Raw genomic sequence first — 25,166 nt, forward strand, 5'->3', positions numbered from 1 at the left:
TGGCTGTGACGAAGGACTCACCAGTGAGTTTGTTGTGGCTCAGGACCAACTGAGTGATGTTGGACAAAGTGACTAGAACAAGAGAGAGCACAATTACAATCAGAAGAAGTACTTAAGGCCTCCTAACCAACACTGATGGCACTCACAAAATTTTATCTTAACTGAAAATGTTCTTATGGAAGAACAAATGGAACAAGGAACACTCATAAGTACAACAATTTTACAGTTTTAGATTATTATTACTTTGACTATTCAACAAATATTTCAAATTCATGCATAATTGTAAGTTATACATTTTCAAACATAATTTCTTTTAAAAAAAAATTTAAAAATGTTTTTGAGTGGAGTTTTGTAGAAATAAGATAAGCCTTTCTCTAAAACGAGACACAGGGTGTCCAAATAATAGTCAAGGGAGTGAATGAACTGTAAATGGCTGTGGTGGTGTTGGTATCTGGATGTTGGTACATTAGGCACAGTTCTCAGACATCTGGCTGCTTAAGAACAGGCTATGTTATCTTAGTGCTTAGTGAGTTTTCTTAGTGCTTCTAAAAGTGGAAATTCTGAACATTTTCTAAGAAAACACTGATGACACAGGACATCCTTATCTTCCTTCACCAAACGAACAAGAAAAGAAACAGTGAACAGCAAAGTGTTTTTTTCATGAGTTATTCATTCTGACTTGGTTTGGTAGATAGTACCTGTGATCAATATTGATCAAGGTTTTATTAGTTAAGTGGCAGTTTGTGGGAAATGTTTTTGGAAATACAGTGGTGCTGAGTTCTAAACAGAATAAATTTACTTATGACATTAATATGACTCATCTGTCATTTGTGCCTTTCCCTCTATAGCCCTGGTGTATTACACATGTACAACCAACCAATGGAAACGAAAGCATCATCTCTGGGGGACGTGTGGTCACCTCATGTCCAGGTCAGACAGTTTACTGGACACTAGATCCATGACTGGACAACAGGATAATGAGGCCGTGTTTGTTCATGCGGTATTTTTATGGCTCTACAATAAAAACTCTTATAGATCTATGGTCACAGCCCTGGCAAACAGCTGTGCGCTTAAAACTGTCCAGATCACCACTCCCTTGTCCCCGAACACGCCAGGCGCCTACGGTAAGTGTCTTACACAGCCCGGGGACGTCCAGCATGTTGGAGATGCCCCGGTCACACATGTCCACCTCCGGGATGTTTTTGTCACGGCTCTCCTCCACGATCTTCTTCAAAGACTTGGACATTTTCTGCAAATAGACAAACCGCAGGGAAAGGGAGAGGCTAGCTTACACGTAGGCTAATATGAGGTACAAAAGTACTGGCAACACGTTATACGCAAACAGAACTATGCCAAAAAGTATTACTTACGACTGCACGTGATTAGCAACGAATAAAAAGTGTCCAAAAGTGAGTGGTTTTATGAAAAGTAAGTGAAATCGTGAGGACTTTACAGTGGAAAGAGCCTCTGTCCGAGCTCCGCCCTGCGGAAGTTTACACTGGAGACACATGACCATATATGGGCACGTCCCACAGCGCGAGCGCACAAACACCAGAGCGACACGCGCCTGCAGTGGCAAGTGCGGCGGCCATCTTGTGAGTGTAAGAGACAAAAATAACCTAAGAACAACAAATAAGGTGACCAGAATTTCCAAGTAAAAAAAAAAACTGGGACATCTTCACTTTTTTGGTGGTTGGTAATAATAAAATTGTGAAACGAGTGCATAATTAAGAAAAATTGCTATGCAGAAACCTCTCATGACTAACATGTGAGTCAGTATAGTTTCATTTTCTTTGTGTTTTGGTCATTTCTAAGCAGCTTTTCTCTTTTTTATTTTTTTTATTTTTTATTTTACTTAAACAAATTACAATGTATGCCTCTCTTTACTATTAGCAGGGATCAGATTGGTCAAAAATAGGGACACCTGGGACATTTCTTGCATAAAACTGAGATGAATCATTAGTTTTGTATAAATCTACAGGAACAGGGGACACAGGCTCAACACTGGGACTGTCCCGAGTAAATGGGGACCTCTGTTCGCTCTAACAACAAAATACATTTCAATTAATCTTTATTCCAAACTCACAGCTCAACAAAACATTACAATGAATGTAACTGAATATATAAGTCCAGCTTTGATATTCTGTGATCATTTCCAGCCTCAGTGTGTGTGGGAGTGGAGCTGAGGCAAGTGAAGTGCAAGAAGAACCACTGGTCTGTACCCACTCTGCTTTAGGTGTGGTGTCTCTGGTGTGAGGCCCATTTATGGTGTGGAGAATCCCTGACTTGAGATCAGTCCTGGTGTGGAGCACTGGCCTGACACAACACCTACACCTGCCACGGAGTAGGTCTGCTACCGCCCCAAGACGCTCTATGTAATGGACACTGTGTCTGGGGAAGAACTTGGCCTGGTGCGAAGAGACCACAACATTTATGTTATTAGGTTCTTTTTTTTTTCATACCTGACAATTTCGACTGCTCACTAGCTTCTTCCTCAGAGTGGTTATGTGATGTTGCTGTGACGTGTCTGGTCAGTTGAACAACCAGTATACGAAATACCCTGCATGTCCTGCAATAAAACATACATCGGGGAAACAGGGAGAAAAAAGGAACACAGAACAGAATGCGAGAAGGAAACAGCGAAGGCGTGCACACGAGCAACAAAACACAAAGCAGAACAGGAACAACTCAACTCGGCCATTTCTGACCACTGTAAAAGAGAGAACCACGTTATGGATTGGGATGGAGCAAACATCATTGGGACAGAGGAAAACAAACATCGCCGCTGGATTAAAGAAATCGAAATATGGTAACGTGCCCACAGGACTGTAAACCGGGACGAGGGGGCTTTTTTACTCTCACACACCTGGGATACTGTCCTGAGGAAGTCGGACTGCAGATGGCGCTGTCGTCCTGCCTCCACCGGTAGGAAGACAGTACCAAAACCTGTTTAAATCAGCTGACCAGACACGTCACAGCAACATCACGTGACCACTCTGAGGAAGACGCTAGTGAGCAGTCGGAACTGTCAGGTATGAAATAACACTCTAGGTCTGAAAAAAAGAACCTAATAACATAGAATATCGGAAGACCAAATGAATCTCATTGAATATCGGAAGACCAAATGAATCTCATTGGACGACCACAACTTTTATTTATGGATTTTTAAAAATGTGATTTGATTTTATTATTATAATATATATATATTTTTTTTTTTTATCTATATGTTTCTATTTATAATAACAACAATAATATTTTATTTATTTGTATTATTATAAAATTTTTATTTTATACACGCACACACACACACACACACATATATATATATATATATATATATATATATATATATATATATATATATATATATATATATATATATATATATATATATATATATATATAGTAGAGGACAGGTTCACTCACTTGTTCTCCTGTTGTCTTAAACAGATGATACAGTCACAACATGGCCGTCAATAGGAAGTCCACCCTCTTGCCCTAGTGCGCTATAATCAGGCTCTCTGCTTCTACTGAGAATTTGAGCAGAGGCATACAACACTGCTCCCACCGGCAGCGGAAAGAGCTGCAAGCATCAAAGAAGCAGAAACAAAATTTGAAAATATTCAGCACCTTGGCTTCTCTTTCAGCACGTTTTAATTTTTTTTATCTACTATCTAGTTCTAAATCTTGAGATTTAAATGGTAAAAATAGTTGTTATGTCTTCACCCATATTGTCTAGTATGAACGTGATGTGTGCATGAGTGTTGGTGGTGGTTGGAGGGGCTGATGGCCCAGATTGACAACATCACTTCCATTAGTCTGTTTATTATTATTATTATTATTATTATTATTATTATTATTATTATTATTATTATTATTATTATTATTATCATTTATTTACTTTTTTTATTTATGTATATTTTTATTATATAATATATAATTATATCTATATATTACTTAACCTAATGATCATATTTATATCATCATGTTTTTTTCTTTGCTGACATTAAACATATTTTTAAACTTGAAAATCGACACATAACCAGCAGCCTGCAGGGGGCAGCATGAACCCGGCGCGTGCGCGATTGACAGTCGAGCAAGTCACAGTAAAACATGGCTCCCACGTGACACATGTGGATCTATGGAGACGCTCTTCTCCGTGATCTGGTCCCGTCCGTGGCCCCGTGTCTGCCTCCGTGCCTGCCTCCGTGTCTGCCTCCGTGTCTGCCCTCTGTGCCCTCTGGGTCCGGGCTCTCTGTGATGCCCCGTGCCCGCGGTGCGCTCATGGAGCCTGTGCGGGTTCTGGAGCTCTACAGCGGGATAGGAGGGATGCACTTCGCCCTCAAAGGTAAGATCCATACAATCTGTGGTCAAATCTGACTCTCTGGTCTGGAGAGTACATCTGCTGCCCACATTGTACTACACGACTTTGTACTATACAAGGGTATAGTACAAAGTAACTAATTAGTTCTACAAGTACTCATGCTATTGTAATTGTAGGCGTACTTTGTTGAGAAAAGTTTAAACCTGTACTTGTAATTGTTTTGAGTAGGTCAATACCTCTAGCCAACCAACACTGCAGCTCCTGCTCTGATTGGCCAGAGCTCAGAGACTATGTAGATTGTGGTTTGCAACTACTATTCATTTTTCAGCTGTTTAATATATATAAAATACTGACCTAATATCCTGTTAAAAACAGCAGTAACCTACATGTACTTGTAACTGAGTCATTTAGATTGTAAATTGACTTATACTTGAGCCCTTGAGACTTATACTTGAGTGGATTTGATCTAGCATGTCCTCTTTAACATTGCCCTGTCCTCATGTGTTCAGGCTGTGGCATCTCTGCTCAGGTGGTGGCTGCTGTGGACATCAACACCACAGCCAATCACATCTACAAACACAACTTCCCCTCCACCCCCTTGTGGAGCAAGTCCATTGAGGTGAGATACAGGCTCACTCACACCAAAACATCTGGGATTAGATTTCTGTTCTAATACTTTGTAGTATTGTCATGATACTAACATTTCAGACTTGATTTTGATACTAGTGTTGCTCACAATGGAATCAACATAAACACAATATTTAATACAGACTCAGATGCCACTCTTTGTTTAGACAATAGAATGTGATTTTCAGCATTAAATTCTAATTGTACTTTCTTTCCTATTCCCATGTGTTATATATGCGTGTAATCCTCAGTGGTGCAGTAGGTTCGTAGTGTCCATGTGTGTATACTAGTCTATGTGTCTTCTACTTGTTCTGATACAACTCAACATCATTCTAAAGACATTCAGAAAGGTTCATTTCTCTATTGTGAATGGATTTTTTAATATTCTTACCTGCTCAAATGAGTATGTCTTGTCTGAAAATTGTGTCTTGTGTTAATGACAATAAATGATAATATTGAAATCAAACCATAAAGCAGAATTAGCCCCCAAAATACTACTGCAAATGTACAATATTGTTAAAAAATATGAACTGTAATAAGTAATAAAGAAACACTATCTAGGTTGAGTCATAGGAGTTCATAAGTTGACCCTCTGCTGTACAAAAAGACCCAAAAATGTCCCACAAATGCAAAGAAAAGGTATATGTGATAAATGTGGATACTGTTCCATCTGTCATGTATTGAGGCAATATACTGTAGTAATTCAAAGTTCAAATTCCCCTCTTAGCGTAAACATCATTGCTAAAACGGTCAGATTCCAGCTCCCTCAGATGAATGCTGCTGTTGTGTCCTTGGGCAAGACACTTAACCATCCTCACCTCCAGTGTCCGTGTACACTGGTGTCGTGTGTATGTGAATGAGTGAGTGGGTGCTTGATGTAAAGTGCTTTGAGTCTTGAAGGTATAAGCGCGTTATATAAAATGTGACCATTCACCATGGTTACAGACCAGTGACAAGTCTGAGAGCAGTATATGATCAACTTGGACATGTTAGATCAAAGTTGCTGGCCAAAATATACTAGCCAGAATATTCAGATTGTATTGAAAGATTACTTTAAGATAATATAAACAATTATTTAATGTCCCGATTCCTGGAGTACATAGGTGAAGTTAGTTTTTAGTTTATGTTGATGGGGAAAGCAGTGCATCACTTTAAAGGGGGTATTATGCATTATATTTAATTTATTTTTTGTAGCTTTCTACAGTGTTCTGATTTTGATCCTTCATCAAAAAGCGGTTTTAACTGTCATCCATGCCTGTTTGAGTCATTTAATGATCTCTCCTGGGCCCTATTAATCCTCCTTACAGTTAGCTGTAAGATTTTGTACAAGTCTCCGCCCACAAACCTACGTCAACCACACTCCCACACGACACTTCTCCATAAATGTACAAAAACATGATTTAACTGTGCACAGCAACTTGACAAACCAGACATGATGTGCAGTAGTTTCATTAGCAGGATACACACAGACACACTCTGAAGGGGGAGTGACTTAGCATGTGGGCAAGGGGAGGAGAGGCTCAGAGCACCAAAAACAAAACTTATAAAACATGTTAATATGTTATTTTTGGCGAATATATCATTTTCAAAACAATAAACGGTAACATGGTGATGTAAATATGTGACGTGTTTGCAGTTGATACCCCAGAGAAGTGTAACAGCTCCTCTTTAAAATGTCTTCTTTTCCTCTCTCCTCAGGGCATACCACTAGAAGACTTCAATAAGCTGTCCATTGATATGATTTTAATGAGCCCGCCCTGTCAGCCGTTCACCAGGTACTGCTCCGTCGCCTCTGAACATTCTTCAATAAAGCTGTGACATAGTAGTGAATAGTGATGTGACGTTCCGTATCGAGGCTTCGAAGCGTGTGCTGAGTAAGGAGGGGGCATTTCCGCGATGCGCGTATCGAGGCTTGCTTCATTTAGGGGAGGAGCTGAAAATGATGGCGTCCGAAGCCTCGTTGCCCGGCTGTACCACATGACTGATTCAGGAAATGGTTCGGATTTTGCTGCGATTTCCATTTTCATCATTTTCAAATAATCATTTTCCATACTGCCAGTATATAGATACACAGTACACTGCCATCACTACAATATACATGGTTTGCATACTTCTTTATTTTGCTGACAGTTTTATTCACAGGCTTTCTGCAAAATGTCACACACTTCAAATTCATGTCAAATTATATTTTTGTGTCCAGTAGATGTCCTGCTAGAGCAAATGAAGCTTCAAGAAGCTTTGTGCTAGAGTGAACCAATTGGATGAAAGGTTTCAATGCTTCATGAAGCTTCATTTGCCCATCACTAGTAGTGAATATGTTGAACTGTTGCTCTTTGCAGGTTAGGCTTAAAACGTGATGTGGTCGACCAACGAACCAAGAGCTTTCTTTATGTTCTGGATCTCCTGCCAAGGTAAGAGCCCTCAGACCGACTGTATGTTGTGTTTGTTTAAAGAGCATGTGGCTTTTTTCATGTGTTTCTAATTCTGATATGGTTTGGAGGAATACTACTTGAGCTAAATATTGATAATATTTCATTAGTCACTCGCACTGATTTGTGGAAAAAAGTTGAAGAAAACTAAGACATAAAGGATACAATTTTTGACAGATTAAGCAATGATTTGACAGAATAAAGAGATTGTCATGTATTGTTATTAGTCTAAACAGAACTATTTTGCACATTTCAGCCTAATACTAATTATTTTTACACATTTTTAGCTTCACACAATTTTGAGAGACCACAGAGAAATTTTGCCATCACACTAAAACTAACAACAACTAGCATGCTAACGCATCTGATTATTGGATTTAAAAAAAAACACACACACTTTATAATTAGATGCCAACAGTACACAGGGGACTTATTTTGACCTCAAAAACTGCTTACATCTGTACCGGATATGTTTGTATCGAGTACAGGACCTTTAACTCCTGTTGGAGTGAAATGAGTACTCTTACCTGTCATGTGCACTTTAATGATTCATTACTGGCTAGATTTGTGTTTTAATGTCCTTTTTCTGTTCACGCTTTCATTTCATGTCCAGGCTGAGTCCTCGTCCTCGCTACATCCTCCTGGAGAATGTGAAGGGATTCGAAGAGTCTTGTGCCAGGTAAGAATGAAATGACTGTGGGCTGTGTGGTGCATTTGTCCAAACTATGATTTATCATTTGTCTTTCTGTGTCAATAGGAACCAGCTGATGAAAACCTTGAATGAATGTGGATATCATTTTAAAGAAATTATGGTGTCTCCCACAAGTGTAAGTCTTTCACTATACAGCTCAATGAAACATGTAAAGTTTTTGACAGACAGCTGGTGTAAATAACAAATTCTGTATTTAGAAGATAATTAGGCCCAAGCGCCAGAAGCTAACAAAGGGCCTGTTAGTATTGCAAAGCGATGCTCCTAGTGGCCGGAAAATGAAATAGTGCGACGTGACTCGCCCGCAGTGACCAGGGACCCTCGCCATGACGTAGCAATGCGCCAGAGGTTTCCGAAAATGTATAGTTTGTCGGACAAAAAAGCGGAACATTGTTCTCGCATCAGAATATTCTTTCTTCTTTCTTTTATTTTTTTCCTAACCAAATCACCCATTTTTCACTCACTGAACAATGAGGAAAAGTGCTGAAATTTTGCCATCTGGTAAAACTCGCGGTTCTCTAACTTTTGGCTATTTCCATTTACCAAAAATAAATAAAATCAGTGCCCCCAAACAACTCAAAAATGCATTAGGGAATACGAATGAGGGCAAATCATGAAATTTGACACAGAAGTCGATCATGTCAAGACAAGGAAAAAATATTATTACGCCAACACCGTGCGCTCCACTAGGGGGCAGCAATATTGGATAACAGTTTGCTGGATAACAGCTTTTACGAACTCCTCCGTTCACCCAAACGAGCTCAAATTTGGTCCACATTATCTCAAGAGGTGGAACATCAAAAGTTATCCAAATTTTTCACACACATCTTACGGTCTCTGAGCAGTGAAGCAACAAAAAATGCACACAATTTTGGAGATTTACAAATTGTAAAGTTCAAGTTCTAACGAACTCCGATTTCAATGAAATTTGACATAGTTGTTAAACTCTCTGCCCTTAACCTACTTAATGTGAAAATTATTAATTTGGCGTATTAGCGCCCCCTATAGATTGAAACTAAATTTAATATGGGAGAAAATCATTTGTTCCCAAATAGTTGTTAAAAAATTTCTGAAATTTAGCACAAAATTCCATTTTGGCATCCTGATCCAAAAGTCAACGACACCCATGTCATATTTTTTATGGCCTTGCCATAGCGATGACATAAACTCTCCATGTTATTCCATTGGTAAACTTGACAAATTTTGGCACAAACTTTGGCCGATTTCACTCCAATTTTAATTGTGGGTTCACACCCCGACCCTGAACAGACTGATACAGAAAAGACAGAAAATACAAAATGGGTGCAATAGTGCCCCCTAGAAAATTTGTATGGAAAAAGATTTTATTTGTCACAGTTACACAAAATTTGGTATCAACATTTGTGACATGGTCTCGATTAAAAAACTCAATGATGCCCAAACCCTAATTACATTGTGTTGCCATGGCAACAAGCCAAAATTCTATCCTTGCCAATGGGACGTCTTTACACAAACTTTGGCATAGCCAAACCAAATTTGGTAGCCAGATACATCATGGCAATAAGAACAAAAATGTATATTGTGACCACGCCCTTTTCAAACCGGAAGTCCGCCATCTTGTTTGTTTGTTTTTTTGGCAAATTTTGAAAATTACAGGGTTAGGGTTGGGTCTATGATTAGGATTATGTTTAGGGCAGTGCTTCTCAATTATTTTCTGTCATGCCCCCCCTAGGAAGAATAAAACATCTCGCGCCCCCCGCGTGACTATAAATAGTATCATTTGTCTATAAAATTGTTATAAGTACAGCTCTGCGTAACACTGCCACCTTATATGATGCCAACAACGCTCGCTGGTTTACTGAAGTAGCAGTCACAAAGCGGGATGATTGTCGGCAATATTCGGCACGTTTTCGCTGAAAAAACTCAAGCGGCTTATCAGAGTGATTGGAGTGTAATGTATTTAAGTGACGCCTTAATTTATTGGGCTTCATGCTGTCCGCTGCCAACATTTTTAGACACAGTAAGCACACCGGTCTTTCCTCGTCTCCCACCATAGTCACAGTGAAGCCAAGCGCTACATACGCTTCGTCATATTTCCTCGTCTTAGCTTTCGGGAGATTTTCGTTTGTCTCTTTATCTCCGCCTGTCTTCTCATCCCTATTTTTTCATGGTGTCACTTGAGGGTCTGCAACACTTCGTGTCTACACTTCATACTCAAACTCTGTGCTGTGTGCAAAGCACGCATGCTCAGTGCAAACAAAACTCCTACACCACCGTGCGAATGCTCCCTGCGCACACTCTGCCAATGAGAGCGCCACTGCCCCCTAATGTAGTGGAAGTGCAATTGCACTTTATTCTAGGACAGTAAAAAAAATAAAAAAAATAAGCATGTTCCCCGAGGTCAAACGCGTCCCCCTTGACGGAGCCTTGCGCCCCCCAGGGGGGGTGCGCCCCACTATTTGAGAAGCACTGGTTTAGGGTAAGGTTTAAGTTTAGTGTTATTAAGGTCAGTGCGAGGCGCGGCATTTGTGGGGCACAGCGAAGGAAAAACATTCAAAAAACCTGCGTCCGTGGTGCGGGCGGTATCTTGTAACTTCACAGACTTGAGTGTTATTTGGCTTGCAGGAGGGCCGCCTGCTTCTTCCATGGAATCATGCAGGTGATCACTTTAAGTGTGTGTGAAGTTACATTCGATTTTTTTGTATTACACAAATGTAATGTTCCAGAGGAAAACACATTTTACTCTGTGTGGTTACGCCGTGTTCACAGTGTCTAACCTTGTGTATGTGTGACTCCAGGTGGGCATCCCGAACTCTCGGCTGCGATACTTTCTCATGGCCAAACATTCAGACGAGGGCTTCAGTGCAGAGACCCACTCACAGGTGAGACTCTGGGCTTTAGTTAACTCATTTATGAAATATGTTTTTTTTTAACACTTTAATGTTTTTCCTGACAGATTTTAGAAGCATTCCCTGTCCACACGGATCTGGACGTGTCTGAACAGCAGACAGTTTTGACTCCTCACCAGCCAGAGGTGGTAAAAAAGATACCACCATTATTTTCTGTGGGAGTTTACACCAAGACGGCCTGCCTTATCAGTTCTAATTCAAATCAATTTTCATATAGTCATTTTGTATAGTTTTGTAGGATTGCCAAAGTCAGATCAGAGAGTGATTGATATTAAAACTAATATTGAAACTAGATACTCATTTGAGCAGGTATTGATTCTAAAAAAGTTATGGACACTTGGGAATAGAAATTAATTTTAACCGTCTCGTTTTGGTGTGTCTTTATTTAATGTAATTTGATTTCTTAGGGCAGTGTTTCTCAACCTTTTTTGAGCCACGGCACGTTTTTTAGATTGGAAAAATCTTGCGGCACACCACTAACCAAAATGTTACAAAAATGACACTATATAGTATATTTAATTACAATATAATTTCTACATTAATTTCTACTTACTCAGTGTGAGACCTGCGCCTGTTTAGATGAACACAAAGCTGATATCCTGGCAGGAATAGAAGAAAGACACACACAAAGCTCTTCATCAACAGCTCTCAGTCTCTCTCTGTTTTTAGTTTTTATAGCAGTTAAGCTTGAAAAGCTCTTCTTCTGGGTCAGAATCTTGTCCACGCCCCATTTCGGAGTTCACATTCATCCATTTTAAAAAACTTTTCCATGACTGTCACCATGCACATGCGTTACTAATTCTTTTAAAGCAGGGGTGCTCACACTTTTTTTGCCCCTTTTTGGACCCTCACCCACAGTTTGAGAACCCCTTCTTTAAGAGAACTTCCTCTGGCACTTTACACAAAACTGTGAAAAAAGTGAAGGAAGATTTTTAAAAAAGGGGCTTGTGTTCGCTGTACGCAGGAAGGTGAGAGCGTGAAAAGGCGAGGGGTGGCGTGCTGACGTGAGGCAGATGGACAGGTAGGATGTTTAGGAAGTTGAACCTGCCCTGTGATGCACGCTGGTACACGAGGGCACACGCTGTTGCAGACAAGCCGTGCGTAGGGAGCGTGTGTGTTTGTGATGTGCCGTAGAGTCTCCGCGGGCTGCACTGAGACGCCCCACACGCTCTGGCACACCTGTACAAGTTTATTGCCAACAGCAGCAGCCTTAATGAAATATGATCGCACTTGTTGAGTGTCAGACCTTGAGTGACAGACAAGACCGAGTGCAAACGCGAGTCCGAGACGAGACACGGCGATCTACCCACACGACCTTGGTGATCGACTGGTAGATCGGGATCGACATATTGAGCACCCCTGATTTAAAGAAACGAGGCAATTGGCTGCCTGTCGCCACCCGGACGAATATTAGATCACTCTGCCAGTCATTATATACTACACTGTACTACAGCACGGACACTCAACAATGACATAATATTTGCAGGTAATAATTAATAAATTTTTATTTTTAAAAAAGTGATATTGGATAATTTCTCACAGCACACCTGACGATCTCTCACGGCACACTAGTGTGCCGCGGCACCGTGGTTGAGAATCACTGTCTTAGGGTACAATTCCCTGACAGAAAGTACTGTTGAAACATGTTACTAATCATATTCTATTGTCTAAAGAAAGTGTTTTTTATTATCATCGTGGTGTTTGAGCCAGTATTGAGTATCAAGTCTATTTCTTACTATCAAAATCAAATTTGAAATTTTAGTATTGCAACAACACTAGAGTTCATTTAAAGTAAAGGTACCTTTACTCCAGTACATGTTGTGACCCGTCCTTTCTCACACAGACAGGACCAGAGCAGGCCCAGGTGCTATACAAGCTGGAGACCCCCACGGAGGTGCAGAGGAAGCAGAAGCAAAACAGTGACATGTCCATCAAGCAGATCCAGGACTTCTTAGACCCGGACCCAGACTTGGACCTGGACCAGTACTTGCTCCCCCCCAAAACCCTGCTCCGATACACTAACATCCTGGATATAGTCCGGCCCAGCTGCAGGAGATCCGTCTGCTTCACTAAAGGGTCTGTATGCAGCCATTATAAACATCAAATATAGAGTAGAATCAGCATTATGATTATTGTAAATATAAACAACAAACATTGCATAACCCCAGTGACCCAAAAAAGATTCACACATAAATTTTTACTTTTGGAATAGTGTTTATATTTAAAAGAGCTGTACCTGATTTTTATTGTCTGAAAAACATGAAAAACAGAACTTTCCTTTTTAACAGTTTTGCAGTGGTCCAAAGTAGGGCACGACCAATATATCGGTTTTACCGATATGGGCACCTGGAAACATATCGACGATCAGCCTAAATCTTGCGGATATGGGCCGATAATTCATTTGGGCATGTTATACCTCGTTGTTAAGCTTAGACTCTCTACATTATGTTCATTTAATCCAGTTTACAGACAGATAAATGTCCTAGTATGTGGCTTCACATCAGTATTTGTCTGTGGAGTCATTTGTCTGTGTGTGTGTCCGTACTGTTCCTGGACACACCCCCTGTCACTTCACTCACATGTGTTTGTTTACACCCACAGACATAGATCCATGTGCAATACTTAGATTATATTCTTTTAACGGACAATCGGTTTGAGTCTGGATTAAAAGGACATTTATTAGTGCAGACTTGTGATGTGAGGAGGAGCCTGTGTGAGCGGTGAGTGTTGGAAATGTGTCAACTTTGAAGCTAGTTTTGGTTCTTTCTAGAGCCTGACCGATATGGATTTTGTTGTGGCCAATATGAAACCGATATAATGGGAGTTGGAGCTGCCGATAGCCGATATAATCGCCGATATATTTAGTGATGTAAAAATTCACTGTAAATCTTGAATTGTTTAAAAAACTTAGGTTTGGCTCTAGTGGATTCTAAATTGGGTTTATTTAGGCAACATTTATTGTTATTCTGACTCTTTACGTCATATTTACATATTTACATACAGTAGATTGGCCTAATGGCATTTTTGCATCACATTCTAGCTACTAGTTTGTTTGTTTTTTTGGAGAACCGGCTCTTTTGGCTCGGCTCACTAAAGCAGCTGGCTCTTTCGGCTCCCAAGCGACTCTTGAGATTGTTTTGTTGCAAGCAGGACTAAACCAGAACTGAACCAGGACTGAGTGTCGGGACTCGGTCTCTCCCTCACTCGAGCCCAAGATTAGTCCTGGTTTATTCATTTTATGCTGAACTGCAACCGATATGCACTTTTTTTTTTTAATCCTATGCACGTGCAGATTTCTGAAAGTTTCGTTTTCAGCCGCTGCTGCTGTCAAACTACGGGTCTACATGCGGCTTGAAGAGAAAAAGTGAGAAAAAGAGAAAACACGGCTCCCAATAAGAAACATACTCCCATTGTTTGCTTCAAAGAGCCGGCTCTAAGAGCCGCTTCGATCGCGACCGACCCATAACTCCTAGCTAGTAAAGAAACTACCGCTATTAGCCTTTAGCCATAAAAACGTGCGCACCGCGGTAATTAGTTATATGCATAAATGGGGATCATTCACACGTCTATTCACAGCTCATTTACATATCAGTGCTGGTCCAGTAGCAAATATACAGCCAATATAGTCACTTTAAAATAGGTCAATAGAAAACAGCCTGTTTATGTGAGGGAGCTACAGCAGCTAATCGCTAATAACAAATAGCCAAAACTAGCTTCAAAGTTGATGTATTTCCAACACTCACCACTCACACAGGCTCCTCCTCACATCATAAGTCTGCACTAATAAAAGTCCTTTTAATCCAGACTCAAACCGATTGTCCGTAAAAAGAATATAATCTCAGTGTTGCGCACCGCTGCGGGTGTAAACAAGAACACGTGAGTGAAGTGACGTGACTCTGAGGGTGTGTTCAGGGACAGTACAGACACAGACAAATGACACCGCAGATAAATACTGATGTGGAGCCACATATTAGGACATTTATCTGTCCGTAAATTGGATTAAATGAACATAATGTAGAGAGTCTAAGATTTATAACGACGTATCACATGCCCAAGTGAAATATTGGCCCATATCAGCAAGTATATCTGCAGATAGCCGATATGTCTCCAGGTGTCCATATCGGCCAGCCGATATATCAGTCAGGCTCTAATAGTCACTTTACAATAGGCCAATAGAAAACAGCCTGTTTATGTGAGGGAGCTACAGCAGCTAATCAATAACAAATAACCAAAACCAGCTTCAAAGTCGACATATTTCCAACACTCAGTGCTCACACAGGTTCCTCCTCACATCACAAGTCTGCACTAATAAATGTCCTTTTAATCCAGACTCAAACCGATTGTCCGTTAAAAGAATATAATCTAAGTGTTTGGATCTATGTCTGTGGGTGTAAACAAACACACGTGAGTGATGTGACTCTGGGGGTGTGTTCAGGGACAGTACGGACACACACACAGACAAATGACTCCACAGATAAATACTGATGTGGAGTCACATATTAGGACATTTATCTGCCTGTAAATTGTATTAAATGAACGTAATGTAGAGTGTTTAAGATTTATAACGAGGTATAACATGCCCATGTGAAATATCCGCCCCTATCAGCAAGCATATCAGCCGATAGCCGATATGTCTCCAGGTGCCCATATCGGCCTATAATATCGACCAACCGATATATCGGTCAGGCTCTAGTTCTTTCTCATTGGTTAGTGATTAGCTGCTGTAGCTCGCACACATAAACAGGCTGTTTTTTATTGGTCTATTGTAAAATGACTATATTAGCTGTATATTTGTTACTGGACCTGCATTAAATGAGCTTTGAATAGAGCTGTGAATGATGACATTTGCACATATAATTGATTACCGCGGCGCGCAGCATTTACGGCTAAAGGTTAATAGTGGTAGTTTCTTTACTAGCTAGTAGTGATGGGTCGGTCGCAAACAAAACGACTCTTAGATCCGGGTCTTTGAAGTGAACGATTGGAGCCTGATCCTTATTCGGAGCCGTGTTTTCTCTTTCTCTCACTTTTTTCTCTTCACGTTGTGTGCAGACTCGTGGTAGTTTGACAGCGGCAGCAGCTCAAAATGAAACTTTCAGAAATCTGCGTGTGCATAGGATTAAAAAGTCGGGCCCTAGTCCAAAATTCTTCCTCACTTACATATCGTATTTTTCGGACTATAAGTTGCTCCAGAGTTTAAGTCGCAGAAGCCAAAAAATGCGTAAAGAAGAAAAAAACATATAAGTCGTACTTTTTTGGGGAAATTAATTTTATAAAATCAGAGACCAACAACTGACATTTCATGTTGAAAGTAAAGTTCTAGTAAAAACAATAGAAGAGAGAACAACAGACTGTTAACGTCACATATTAGTCAGGGAGCCAAAGTCTCAAAAGCTCTAGAAAATGGGTTGAACCTGACATTGCCTGCCATACTTTTTATTTGTGTTTTTTTTTTGTTAACTGTGACCCTGAGGACCAATAATTGGAGGGTCTGCTCTTCCGGAAATATCGCGAAAAAAATTTGTGGCCATTTTAGTGTAGGTAACCTTCATTTTGTGATAGAAAATTTTGAAAAATGAAAAATTTCCTCAAATCCTCAGTGGATTGGGTAAGCTGTCTACAAATACATTCCAGATGCAAAGAACACATGTGGTGACAACATTCAGTGAAAAGAATATTCATAAAACACATTTCTACATGATTTTGGCTCAATTTAATGCCAAAAAATAAGGCATTTTTTTCACTTTTTTTCCAATATTTTCATCTTTACCTCATTGGCAATCAACTATTCCCCCAAGTTTTGACATCAGCCAATATGCCATTCTTTTCTTCAAACAGTATAGTCATTCCACAGAAAAAAATATAAAAATCCAACCAAAATCAATGGATCTGTGATGATTTCATTACCATCAACAGGCCCAGAACCTCAATAGAATGTTAGGCTCCTCTCAACATTCCATAAGGCACACTGGATATTTAGCATGGTTGTTAATGTCCACATTATTAAACATCATGGCCTAGGCATCTTTTAAACAATAATAATAATAATAATAAATATAGCCGCAAGCGGCAATGATCGGCCCTCGCTCAAGCCTATGCCACGCCGCACCCCGGCCACGTTGAGCTCTGCACATGCCATGCCCCCCTTCCACTGCAAAGAGACCAAGACGTGATGTTGCTGTAAAACCACAAGAACAAGAAAGTGCAGCTCAGCCTGTTTGTCTTCTGTACGTCTCACTTAACAAACGGGATTTTACTTTGATGGTGCTCCACACACAAAATGTTCTCTGCAAGCTCAGGATGAGTTAGAAAGTCAAATGTTTCCTTTTTGGTTCTTCCTGTGGATCAATCCTGCCCATCACCTTCACCTTTCACTATTTTTCAGTTCCGTTGTGAAGGGAAACAGTTTGAACAGAGGTTTGCAGTCACACACATCTGATTCACTTTTGCATTTATGGAGTTCGCAAACAAATTTCTCGAGTCATTTTCCGCTGTTAGGATCCAACAACCACACAATTAACGATACCTGAATCACAAAACTAAAATATGACAATATCAGAACCAGAAATAAAAGTGATATGGTGATATAGACACATCCCAGTGGGAAAACAAACATGGAGGTTTGATGTTCGCTTTTTTGGAAAATCCTTCCCAGTATGGATTGCACAATGACCGGAAGTCTGAGATTCTTGATGCATCTGTAGGACGCCCAACAAAAACTTTGGCGTAGCCAAACCAAATTTGGTACACAGATGCACCATGGGAATAGGGACAAAAAAGTATATTAACAGGAAGTCGGCCATATTGGACTGATCGCGCGACTCTTGTCCTCATATTTGAACGAACTCGTCCTATGGCGTTTGACCCAGACTCACTAGAATCATTTTGTATCATCTAGACGAGTGAGACATTAAAAGTTGTTTAAAGCTTTTTAAACAGTGTTGCTGTGGCAGTGGTGCAAATTTCGGGTTCGTTTTTGCAGCTCGCCATCAAACTTCGACGCGTGATAATTCGCACAAACTTTGGCCAAGTTGACTCAAACTTTAATTGTTGGTGGACACTCTGACCCTTAACAGATTTATATAAGAAAATCTAAACTGGACGCAGTAGTGCCCCTTAGGGAGGTTGTATGGAACAATAAAATTTTACTTTGTCGTAGGCATGTAAAATTTGCTACACACATTCGTGGCCTGGTCTTAATGAAAAAAGTCAATGACGCCCACACTCCATCTCCCATCGTGTTGCCATGGCAACTGGCCTAAAATCTGTCTTCACCAAGGGGACGTCCCAACAAAAATTTGTATGTACTTAAACCAAATTTAGTACACAGATGCATCATGGGAATAGGAACAATAAAGTATATTGTGACCACGCTCTCTCCCAAACCGTAAGTCCACCATCTTGGATTTTAAAAAAAAAATCAACACATACAGAAATTGAGAAAAATAGTAGGGTTCGGTTAAGATCAGGGGTTAAGGTTAGGCTAGGGCACGGGTCGGCAACCCAAAATGCTCAAAGAGCCATATTGGCCCAAAAAAACAAAAACCATACCTGCCTGGAGCCGCACAAAATTAAAAGTCTTATATAAGCCTAATATGAAGGCAACATAGGCTGTCAGTATATTAGCTCTATAAGCTGACTATTAAAATGACTAAGTAGGCTACAAATACAAAATGAGCATTCATGATACACAAACCCCTTTTGCGACCCTCTCATACTCGGTGCGGCGTCTGTAGTCACTGAAATCAGGTGGTTAGTGTTTACTCCTTTGTCATTTAGGCCCCGTTTACACGTACACGGGTATTTTTTTTAAAACGGAGACATTTCCCTTCGTTTGTTCACATTGTTTACACGTTAATTCGCCTCTGAAAATGAATCTTTCTAAAAACTCTGGCTAGAGTGGAGATTTTGGAAAACTCTGGTTTCACATTTGCGTGTAAACTGAGATAAATGGAATTTTAGGAGCTGATGCGCTGAAAGTGCGACCGACGTTTACCTGTTGCTTTGACGATGATGATGGAAGTATTCAGAGCAGCAGTCGCATTTCTTCTGATCGTGAATAGGAGCACTCATAAAATAAACCCAGAGCAGAAGCTCTGAACTCGGGCAGCAGCACTAAACACATGGGAGCAGTCAGCGCGCAGCCCCTCAAGACGGGTCTGGGGGGTCCAGTGTTGATTGTCCGGAGACTTCATCCTCCATGTCCTGGTTCCAGACGGGGGCGAGCAAGACCAGCGCGCAAAGAACTGGGTCCGAGTGCTTCAGTGCTGTCATCTGTGTGCTGGTACCATGCGGGAAAAGTGAGAATGCGCTGTGGACCACAGGTCCGGGCTGCTCCGGTCCTCCGTGCTCGACCGTGGCTGGTTCTGAGGTGATGCAAAGCATCCGGACAGAAGTGTGAATCCCGTTTGGTTCGTTATGTTGTTCTGAGCGTCCATCTGCGCACGTGTTTTTTTGTTTTTGGTTTTTTTTTTCGAGGAAAGCGCTTCTCAGGTGGAGGCACCGGACACCACCCCTGCTTCAGTTCATCTATTTGTTCTGCTGAATCATTTCACACAGCTGATGGATCAATCCATGACCAGAGATGAACAAGGGTTTTACCCCTAAAGAAACCAGATTAAAACAACAACCAAAAAAATCATTTCTTTTCCATTTTCACAAATTTTTGAAAAAGATCCAGGGAGCCACTAGGGGAGTGATAAAGAGCCGCAGGCAGCTCCGGAGCCGCGGATTGCCGACCCCTGGGTTAGGGGTAAGGTTCGGGTTAGGGCTAGGGTTAAGGTTAGGCTAGGGTTAGGGCTATGGTTAGGAGTTCACGTAGGTTTAGGGGTTAGTGTTAATTTAGAAGTTAAATCAATGAGTAAGGTGCATTCGTGGGGCACGGCATGTGCAGAGCTCAACGTGGCCGGGGTGCGGCGTGGCATGGGCGTGGCATAGGCTCAAGTGAGGGCCGATCATTGCCGCTTGCGGCTATATTTATTATTATTATTATTATTATTATTATCATTGTTTAAAAGATGCCTAGGCCATGATGTTTAATAATCTGGACATTAACAACCATGCTAAATATCCAGTGTGCCTTATGGAATGTTGAGAGGAGCCTAACTTTCTATTGAGGTTCTGGGCCTGTTGATGGTAAAGAAATCATCACAGATCCATTGATTTTGGTTGGATTTTTATATTTTTTTCTGTGGAATGACTATACTGTTTGAAGAAAAGAATGGCATATTGGCTGATGTCAAAACTTGGGGGAATAGTTGATTGCCAATGAGGTAAAGATGAAAATATTGGAAAAAAAGTGAAAAAATTCCTTATTTTTTGGCATTAAATTGAGCCAAAATCATGTAGAAATGTGTTTTATGAATATTTTTTTCACTGAATGTTGTCACCACATGTGTTCTTTGCATCTGGAATGTATTTGTAGACAGTTTACCCAATCCATTCAGGATTTGAGGAAATTTTTCAAAATTTTCTATCACAAAATGAAGGTTACTGTAATAGCCTGGTGGCAACCTTAGCGGTTTTAGGAGGAACAGAAGTTGAGCCAGTTTACAGTGCAGATCCCAGTGCATTTATTAAAGACAAAACAAAAACTATTTACAAAAATTCCAAAAAGGTTAAAACAGGCATAGCAGTTACCTGCACTCACACAGCACCTCTCCCTAAACAAGGTGAGGCTGGCTTCTTTTAAAGGCCCTGTACTAATTGGGTGAGCCCACTTTAACGATCAGGTAAGCACCAATAATTTGTACATTTAATATCTAAAAACCAACTATCCAACAGTGCCCAAACAACATCCAATTACATACATTACAAAAATATATATATCTTTATTTAAATTAGCAGTGTTCAATGCCCTAAAATACTAAATAGAACCAGTTAAAAAATTGTGCTCCCCTCCTCCAAACAACATGGTTGGCTGCCCCGGAACCTTCTTAAGGTGCTCTGGCTCCCCGGGGACTCTTTTGGCCGGAGCACCTGAGGCAGACCACACCAGAGGGTAAGTACAATTACTTCAATTTAAATGCACTTTTACTTTTTCCCTTTTCTTTTACAGGTAACTTCAATCTGCACATACATTTTCAATAAACATTTCTTAAACTTTGTTTCAGTTCCTCATTTTACCTTTTAACTAGACCTAGGCCCAAGTAATGGACTGGCTACATTACAGTTACCTACACTAAAATGGCCACAATTTTTTTTCGCGATATTTCCGGAAGAGCAGACCCTCCAATTATTGGTCCTCAGGGTCACAGTTAACAAAAAAAACACAAATAAAAAGTATGGCAGGCGATGTCAGGTTCAACCCATTTTTGAGACTTTGGCTCCCCGACTATATGAACAGTTCTTCAGATAACTATAGCATAAATAACAGAACAGAACAAGTTTACCAAACTCTCCATCTCACTCCAAATCACTAAATCCATTCAATTCTTCATTCTCTGTGTCATTTCTGAGCAACTCGGTGACCTCTGTAGGTAAACAGAGCGCCACTTCCTCTTCTGTGTAGCTGTCATCAGACTCAGCATCAGTTCCAGTTAGAATTATTCGGGCCTTTCTGAAACCTGACAGGATGGTTTCGGTGTCACAGAAGTCTAGGCTTTGTCCATCCATCCAGTGACTTCAGGAAAGTTGCACCCTCCCAGTGTCACAAGTTTCTCACTCAGTCCAAACTTTCTTTCTGCTGCTTGATTACCGTTTTCAGCTGCAGATTTCGCTACTTGAAGTTGCAGGAAACCATGAAAAAAAAAATGAATCAAACCATGAAAAAAGTGCGACTTAGAGTGCGACTTAACATCCTAATTATTCACCACGATGAGACAACGCAGACTGCACATAGCAGACTTTTATCTTTACTGGGGCAAGACCTTTAAGTCCCCTTTGTTCAATGAAAATCATCCAAACTCAAACGTGAAATAGATGACTCCTCTTGGCATTTCCTTGCTGTCACCAGTGTCCTAAAATCACACACAATATAATAAACAACATCACACAAAAAGGATACTTACTCAGTTTTCAAAACAAAAACTTAACGAAACTTAATTGAATTGTTACCCTGTGTGTGTTCCAGGTATGGCCGTTACATAGAAGGCACTGGGTCTGTCCTGCAGTCTTCTCCAGAGGCAGAGGTGAGATGGCCCCAACACTCCCTCACACAGGGGACACATTCTCCGTGTAAATCTTAAAGCCACACTAAAAACTCACTTGTATGCTCTTAATAATAATATGTTGAGCAATTTTATTTCTATTTTCTTTGACATCCAGCCTTATTATTTGCTGTGCCTGTTTTCTCCTAAGGAGCAGTTCTTGTCACAAGAGTTCAGGGAAGAGTTGAAGGGCGCAGTGCCAGTAATAACAGTACAAATTTATGTCTTATTACTCATATAGTGCTTAATTGTCCCTATTTTGTCATAGTAAAACACTGGGACAAACAAAAATGAAATGTATTTTAAAAGAGTCCCAGTTTTGGGTGTTCTGGGACCCCTGCTGTAAAAGCATTTTGGGGCCATAGCTTGTTGTAAATGTGCTGTATAAAGCTGACTGTGACCCTTGACCTGCTGTCTGTGTGGTACAGGTGGAGCAGGTGTACAGGGGCCTGGAGGAGCTGAGCGAGGAACAGAGGTTAAAGCGTTTACAGTGCCTCAGACTGAGATACTTCACTCCCAGAGAAGTGGCCAAACTCATGGGTTTCCCTCAGAGCTTTGGTAAGACCTGACTCTCCACTTCATCCGCCAGCTGTCTCATATTAACCCCATGTTTAACAGCAAGGGGCAACTAAGAGTGGACTAAGAGCAGCAGTGATTGTAAGGGTTAACTGGGGTACAGAAAGGTCAATGAAAGTAATTTTGCTGATTGATATTTTTCATGAACGATTTTTTTCCACTTGACATTTTGCAGTGGAAACTCCCTAAAATGTAATATTCACATAAACAGAAACAGATTTTTTATTTTTTTTAATGTGGCTTTCAATCTGACCATAAATAAGCAGTGCTATTTAATGCCAAAAAGAACAGCTGTGGAAGAAGTACTCAATTTTGTTACTTAAGTAAAGTACAAATACAATGCTTAAGTATTGAAGGGCCCTTTGAAAATTGTGCATTTAAAAAAGTAATATTAATACATATCAAATGTAGTCATAAAGAATGTATTTCTTAATTTTATATATTTTCTTAATTTCAAGTGCAAAACAGGACTCAAAAGCTTTGGGAAGAATGTTAAAAATGACCATGCCCCTGTCTTGATATGTCTTGTCAAAATAACTCAACTGGTGCTCACGAACAAATGCCTGCATATTTACTTGAAGCTGCTTCAGTCTGAAGCTCTTGCCTGTCTATTATGAGGACCACACATATCCAGGCCTCACAGGTGTATGTTTGTGTCCTACAGAGTTCCCAGAGGACGTCCCGCTCAAGCAGAGGTACAAGGTGCTGGGGAACAGTCTGAACGTGTGTGTGGTGTGTAAACTGCTGCAGATCCTCCTCTCTTAGCACACACCACTGTCAGGATGGACACTACAGCCGGCACATGTGTGACCTGCTTTATGTCTAATAATTGTGGATTACTGGACCAGTCCTCCACTCTGAAACTGTCCCAAAGTTCAACACAAACGTCTGTGTCAGCACAAAAGAACTCTTACCGTAATCCAGGCTGGCATCATTCACTCGTACAGACTGCATGTCTGTAAACTGGACTTGAAGCATGGAGCAAGTGCATGGACCTGTTGCCTAAAAAAATCTGTTTAATTAAATGTTTATTTTCTTTTAGTATTACCCAGGGCTGAACAATTTTGGAAAAAATGTTTAGTTACATTTTGTGATTCATGTATGAATCACAAAATGTAACTAAACATTTATGTTATTTATGTTTCTGCCCAAAGTTAAGGCTGGAGTCTGACCTGCTAACCCAATACAAGAATCCCATTTCAGAACATGTTTCTGGGTTAGTAGGTTTTATACTGAAGCAGGCAAGATTTAGTTTTTTGTAAAAGAAAGCTAATTAGCTAATTAACACTGTTCAAATTCTATTTGAATCTTTGCCTTTTGGATGATAATCTCTGATAAAGATTTTCCAGTGATTTATGTAAATGTTTTGTCTTTTTATACACAATTTGCTAAAGTATTGGTACAGTGGGAAAAATATTAACTTAACAGTAAAACTGTATGTAGACCACATAGAGCATTTTATATGGAGTCGCGACATATTGTAGCAATAACACGGCAAAAGCATTTAGTTCCACCATAATAGGCATGTGTTGCCTGTTACAGCATTATTACCAAAACACTGTCATAAACCTCTCTATATAATTTCTAGACTCTGCACCTCAGCTCAGGGAACAAATAAATCAGTGTATTCTTACTTTTGTAAAAATGCATTCTTAGGAATTATTTTAAAGGACAAAAGGGTCATTACTCACTTTCAACACATTCTGAAGGGGTCAAAGAGGTTATTGGTGCACAACGGTGGCTGCGTCTCATCGAAGATTAAAATGACTAAACAAAACTTGTGGTTTCCAATAAATCCAATCCAATAAAACATGAATCTAGGTCTGAACAGAGGTGGGAGATGGCAGATAACACCTTTTTAAGTTACATACACAGAGAAATCTTGGTCCATTATAATATTGAAAGTACACATTATACTAAAATAATGAAGCCTGACTATAGACCTACACATGTATCTGAAAACAAATCATAATAGTAATGATTTCACTAAAACATAACTTCATATCATTATATTTCAGATTTGCAAAGTTTTTTATTTATTTTTTTTTTTTCTTCGAGAAAAAACTTAATGATTTTACTTCCTGGTTCCTTCAGGAGCAGACATACATAGCTGTTTCCAAGCAACTGTAATATAAACAAGGGCCAAAATGTGTCTAAATTGCACAATAGTTATGATTAGACTAATACAAATAAATGTCAAAACCTTTATTTTGTTAAATGAGGGTTTATTCTGTCCGAAAAATGCCTTCCTTGTGCATAAATTGTGTCTGTATTTTGGATGGAGTTTTCCATGTTGATGACATACAAGCAGAAGGATTCTATTTGATTTCTTGCTTACATATGTTTGTACTTTTACCACAAACTGCCACTTAAATGATGTGATAAATATTTACTATTCCATAAACCAAGTCAGGATCACTATCGCATGAAAACCTGGCCTATGCTTTTTTCTCTATCCTCAGAGTT

General features: G+C 40.0%; 2 protein-coding genes across 6 annotated transcripts in view; one reads left to right on the forward strand and one right to left on the reverse strand.

Moving 5' to 3' along the window:
* The window catches only part of rsu1 (Ras suppressor protein 1), a 34,989-nt gene extending 33,487 nt beyond the window's left edge, over positions 1–1,502 (reverse strand). Inside the window, exons 1-3 of the mRNA XM_020940726.2 lie at positions 1,371–1,502; positions 1,138–1,249; positions 22–72 (exon numbers count right to left, since the gene is read on the reverse strand). Coding sequence (XP_020796385.1) covers positions 22–72; positions 1,138–1,246 — 160 coding nt within the window. The 5' untranslated portion in view covers positions 1,247–1,249; positions 1,371–1,502. The remainder of the gene's footprint in view (positions 1–21; positions 73–1,137; positions 1,250–1,370) is intronic.
* Positions 1,503–3,894: 2,392 nt separating this feature from the next.
* trdmt1 (tRNA aspartic acid methyltransferase 1) lies at positions 3,895–25,104 on the forward strand. 5 transcript variants are annotated; one of them, XM_055150973.1, is made up of 13 exons: positions 3,896–4,348; positions 4,834–4,943; positions 6,650–6,726; positions 7,291–7,362; positions 7,994–8,059; positions 8,138–8,207; positions 10,867–10,950; positions 11,025–11,105; positions 12,821–13,053; positions 22,049–22,106; positions 22,276–22,335; positions 22,553–22,682; positions 23,365–25,104. In XM_055150973.1, the coding sequence occupies exons 1-13, from the start codon at positions 4,132–4,134 to the stop codon at positions 23,463–23,465; spliced, it is 1,359 nt and encodes a 452-aa protein (XP_055006948.1). In that variant the 5' UTR covers positions 3,896–4,131; the 3' UTR covers positions 23,466–25,104. The 5 variants fall into 5 exon arrangements, with proteins under 5 accessions (XP_055006952.1, XP_055006948.1, XP_055006950.1 ...); XM_055150975.1 differs by having other exon boundaries at positions 22,276–22,326; XM_055150974.1 differs by having other exon boundaries at positions 3,900–4,348; positions 11,025–11,102.
* Positions 25,105–25,166: the final 62 nt, after the last annotated feature.

The sequence above is a fragment of the Boleophthalmus pectinirostris genome, unplaced genomic scaffold (assembly GCF_026225935.1).
Source record: "Boleophthalmus pectinirostris isolate CB_2022bp ecotype Guang Dong unplaced genomic scaffold, ASM2622593v1 HiC_scaffold_15, whole genome shotgun sequence".
NCBI classification, from domain to species: domain Eukaryota; kingdom Metazoa; phylum Chordata; class Actinopteri; order Gobiiformes; family Gobiidae; genus Boleophthalmus; species Boleophthalmus pectinirostris.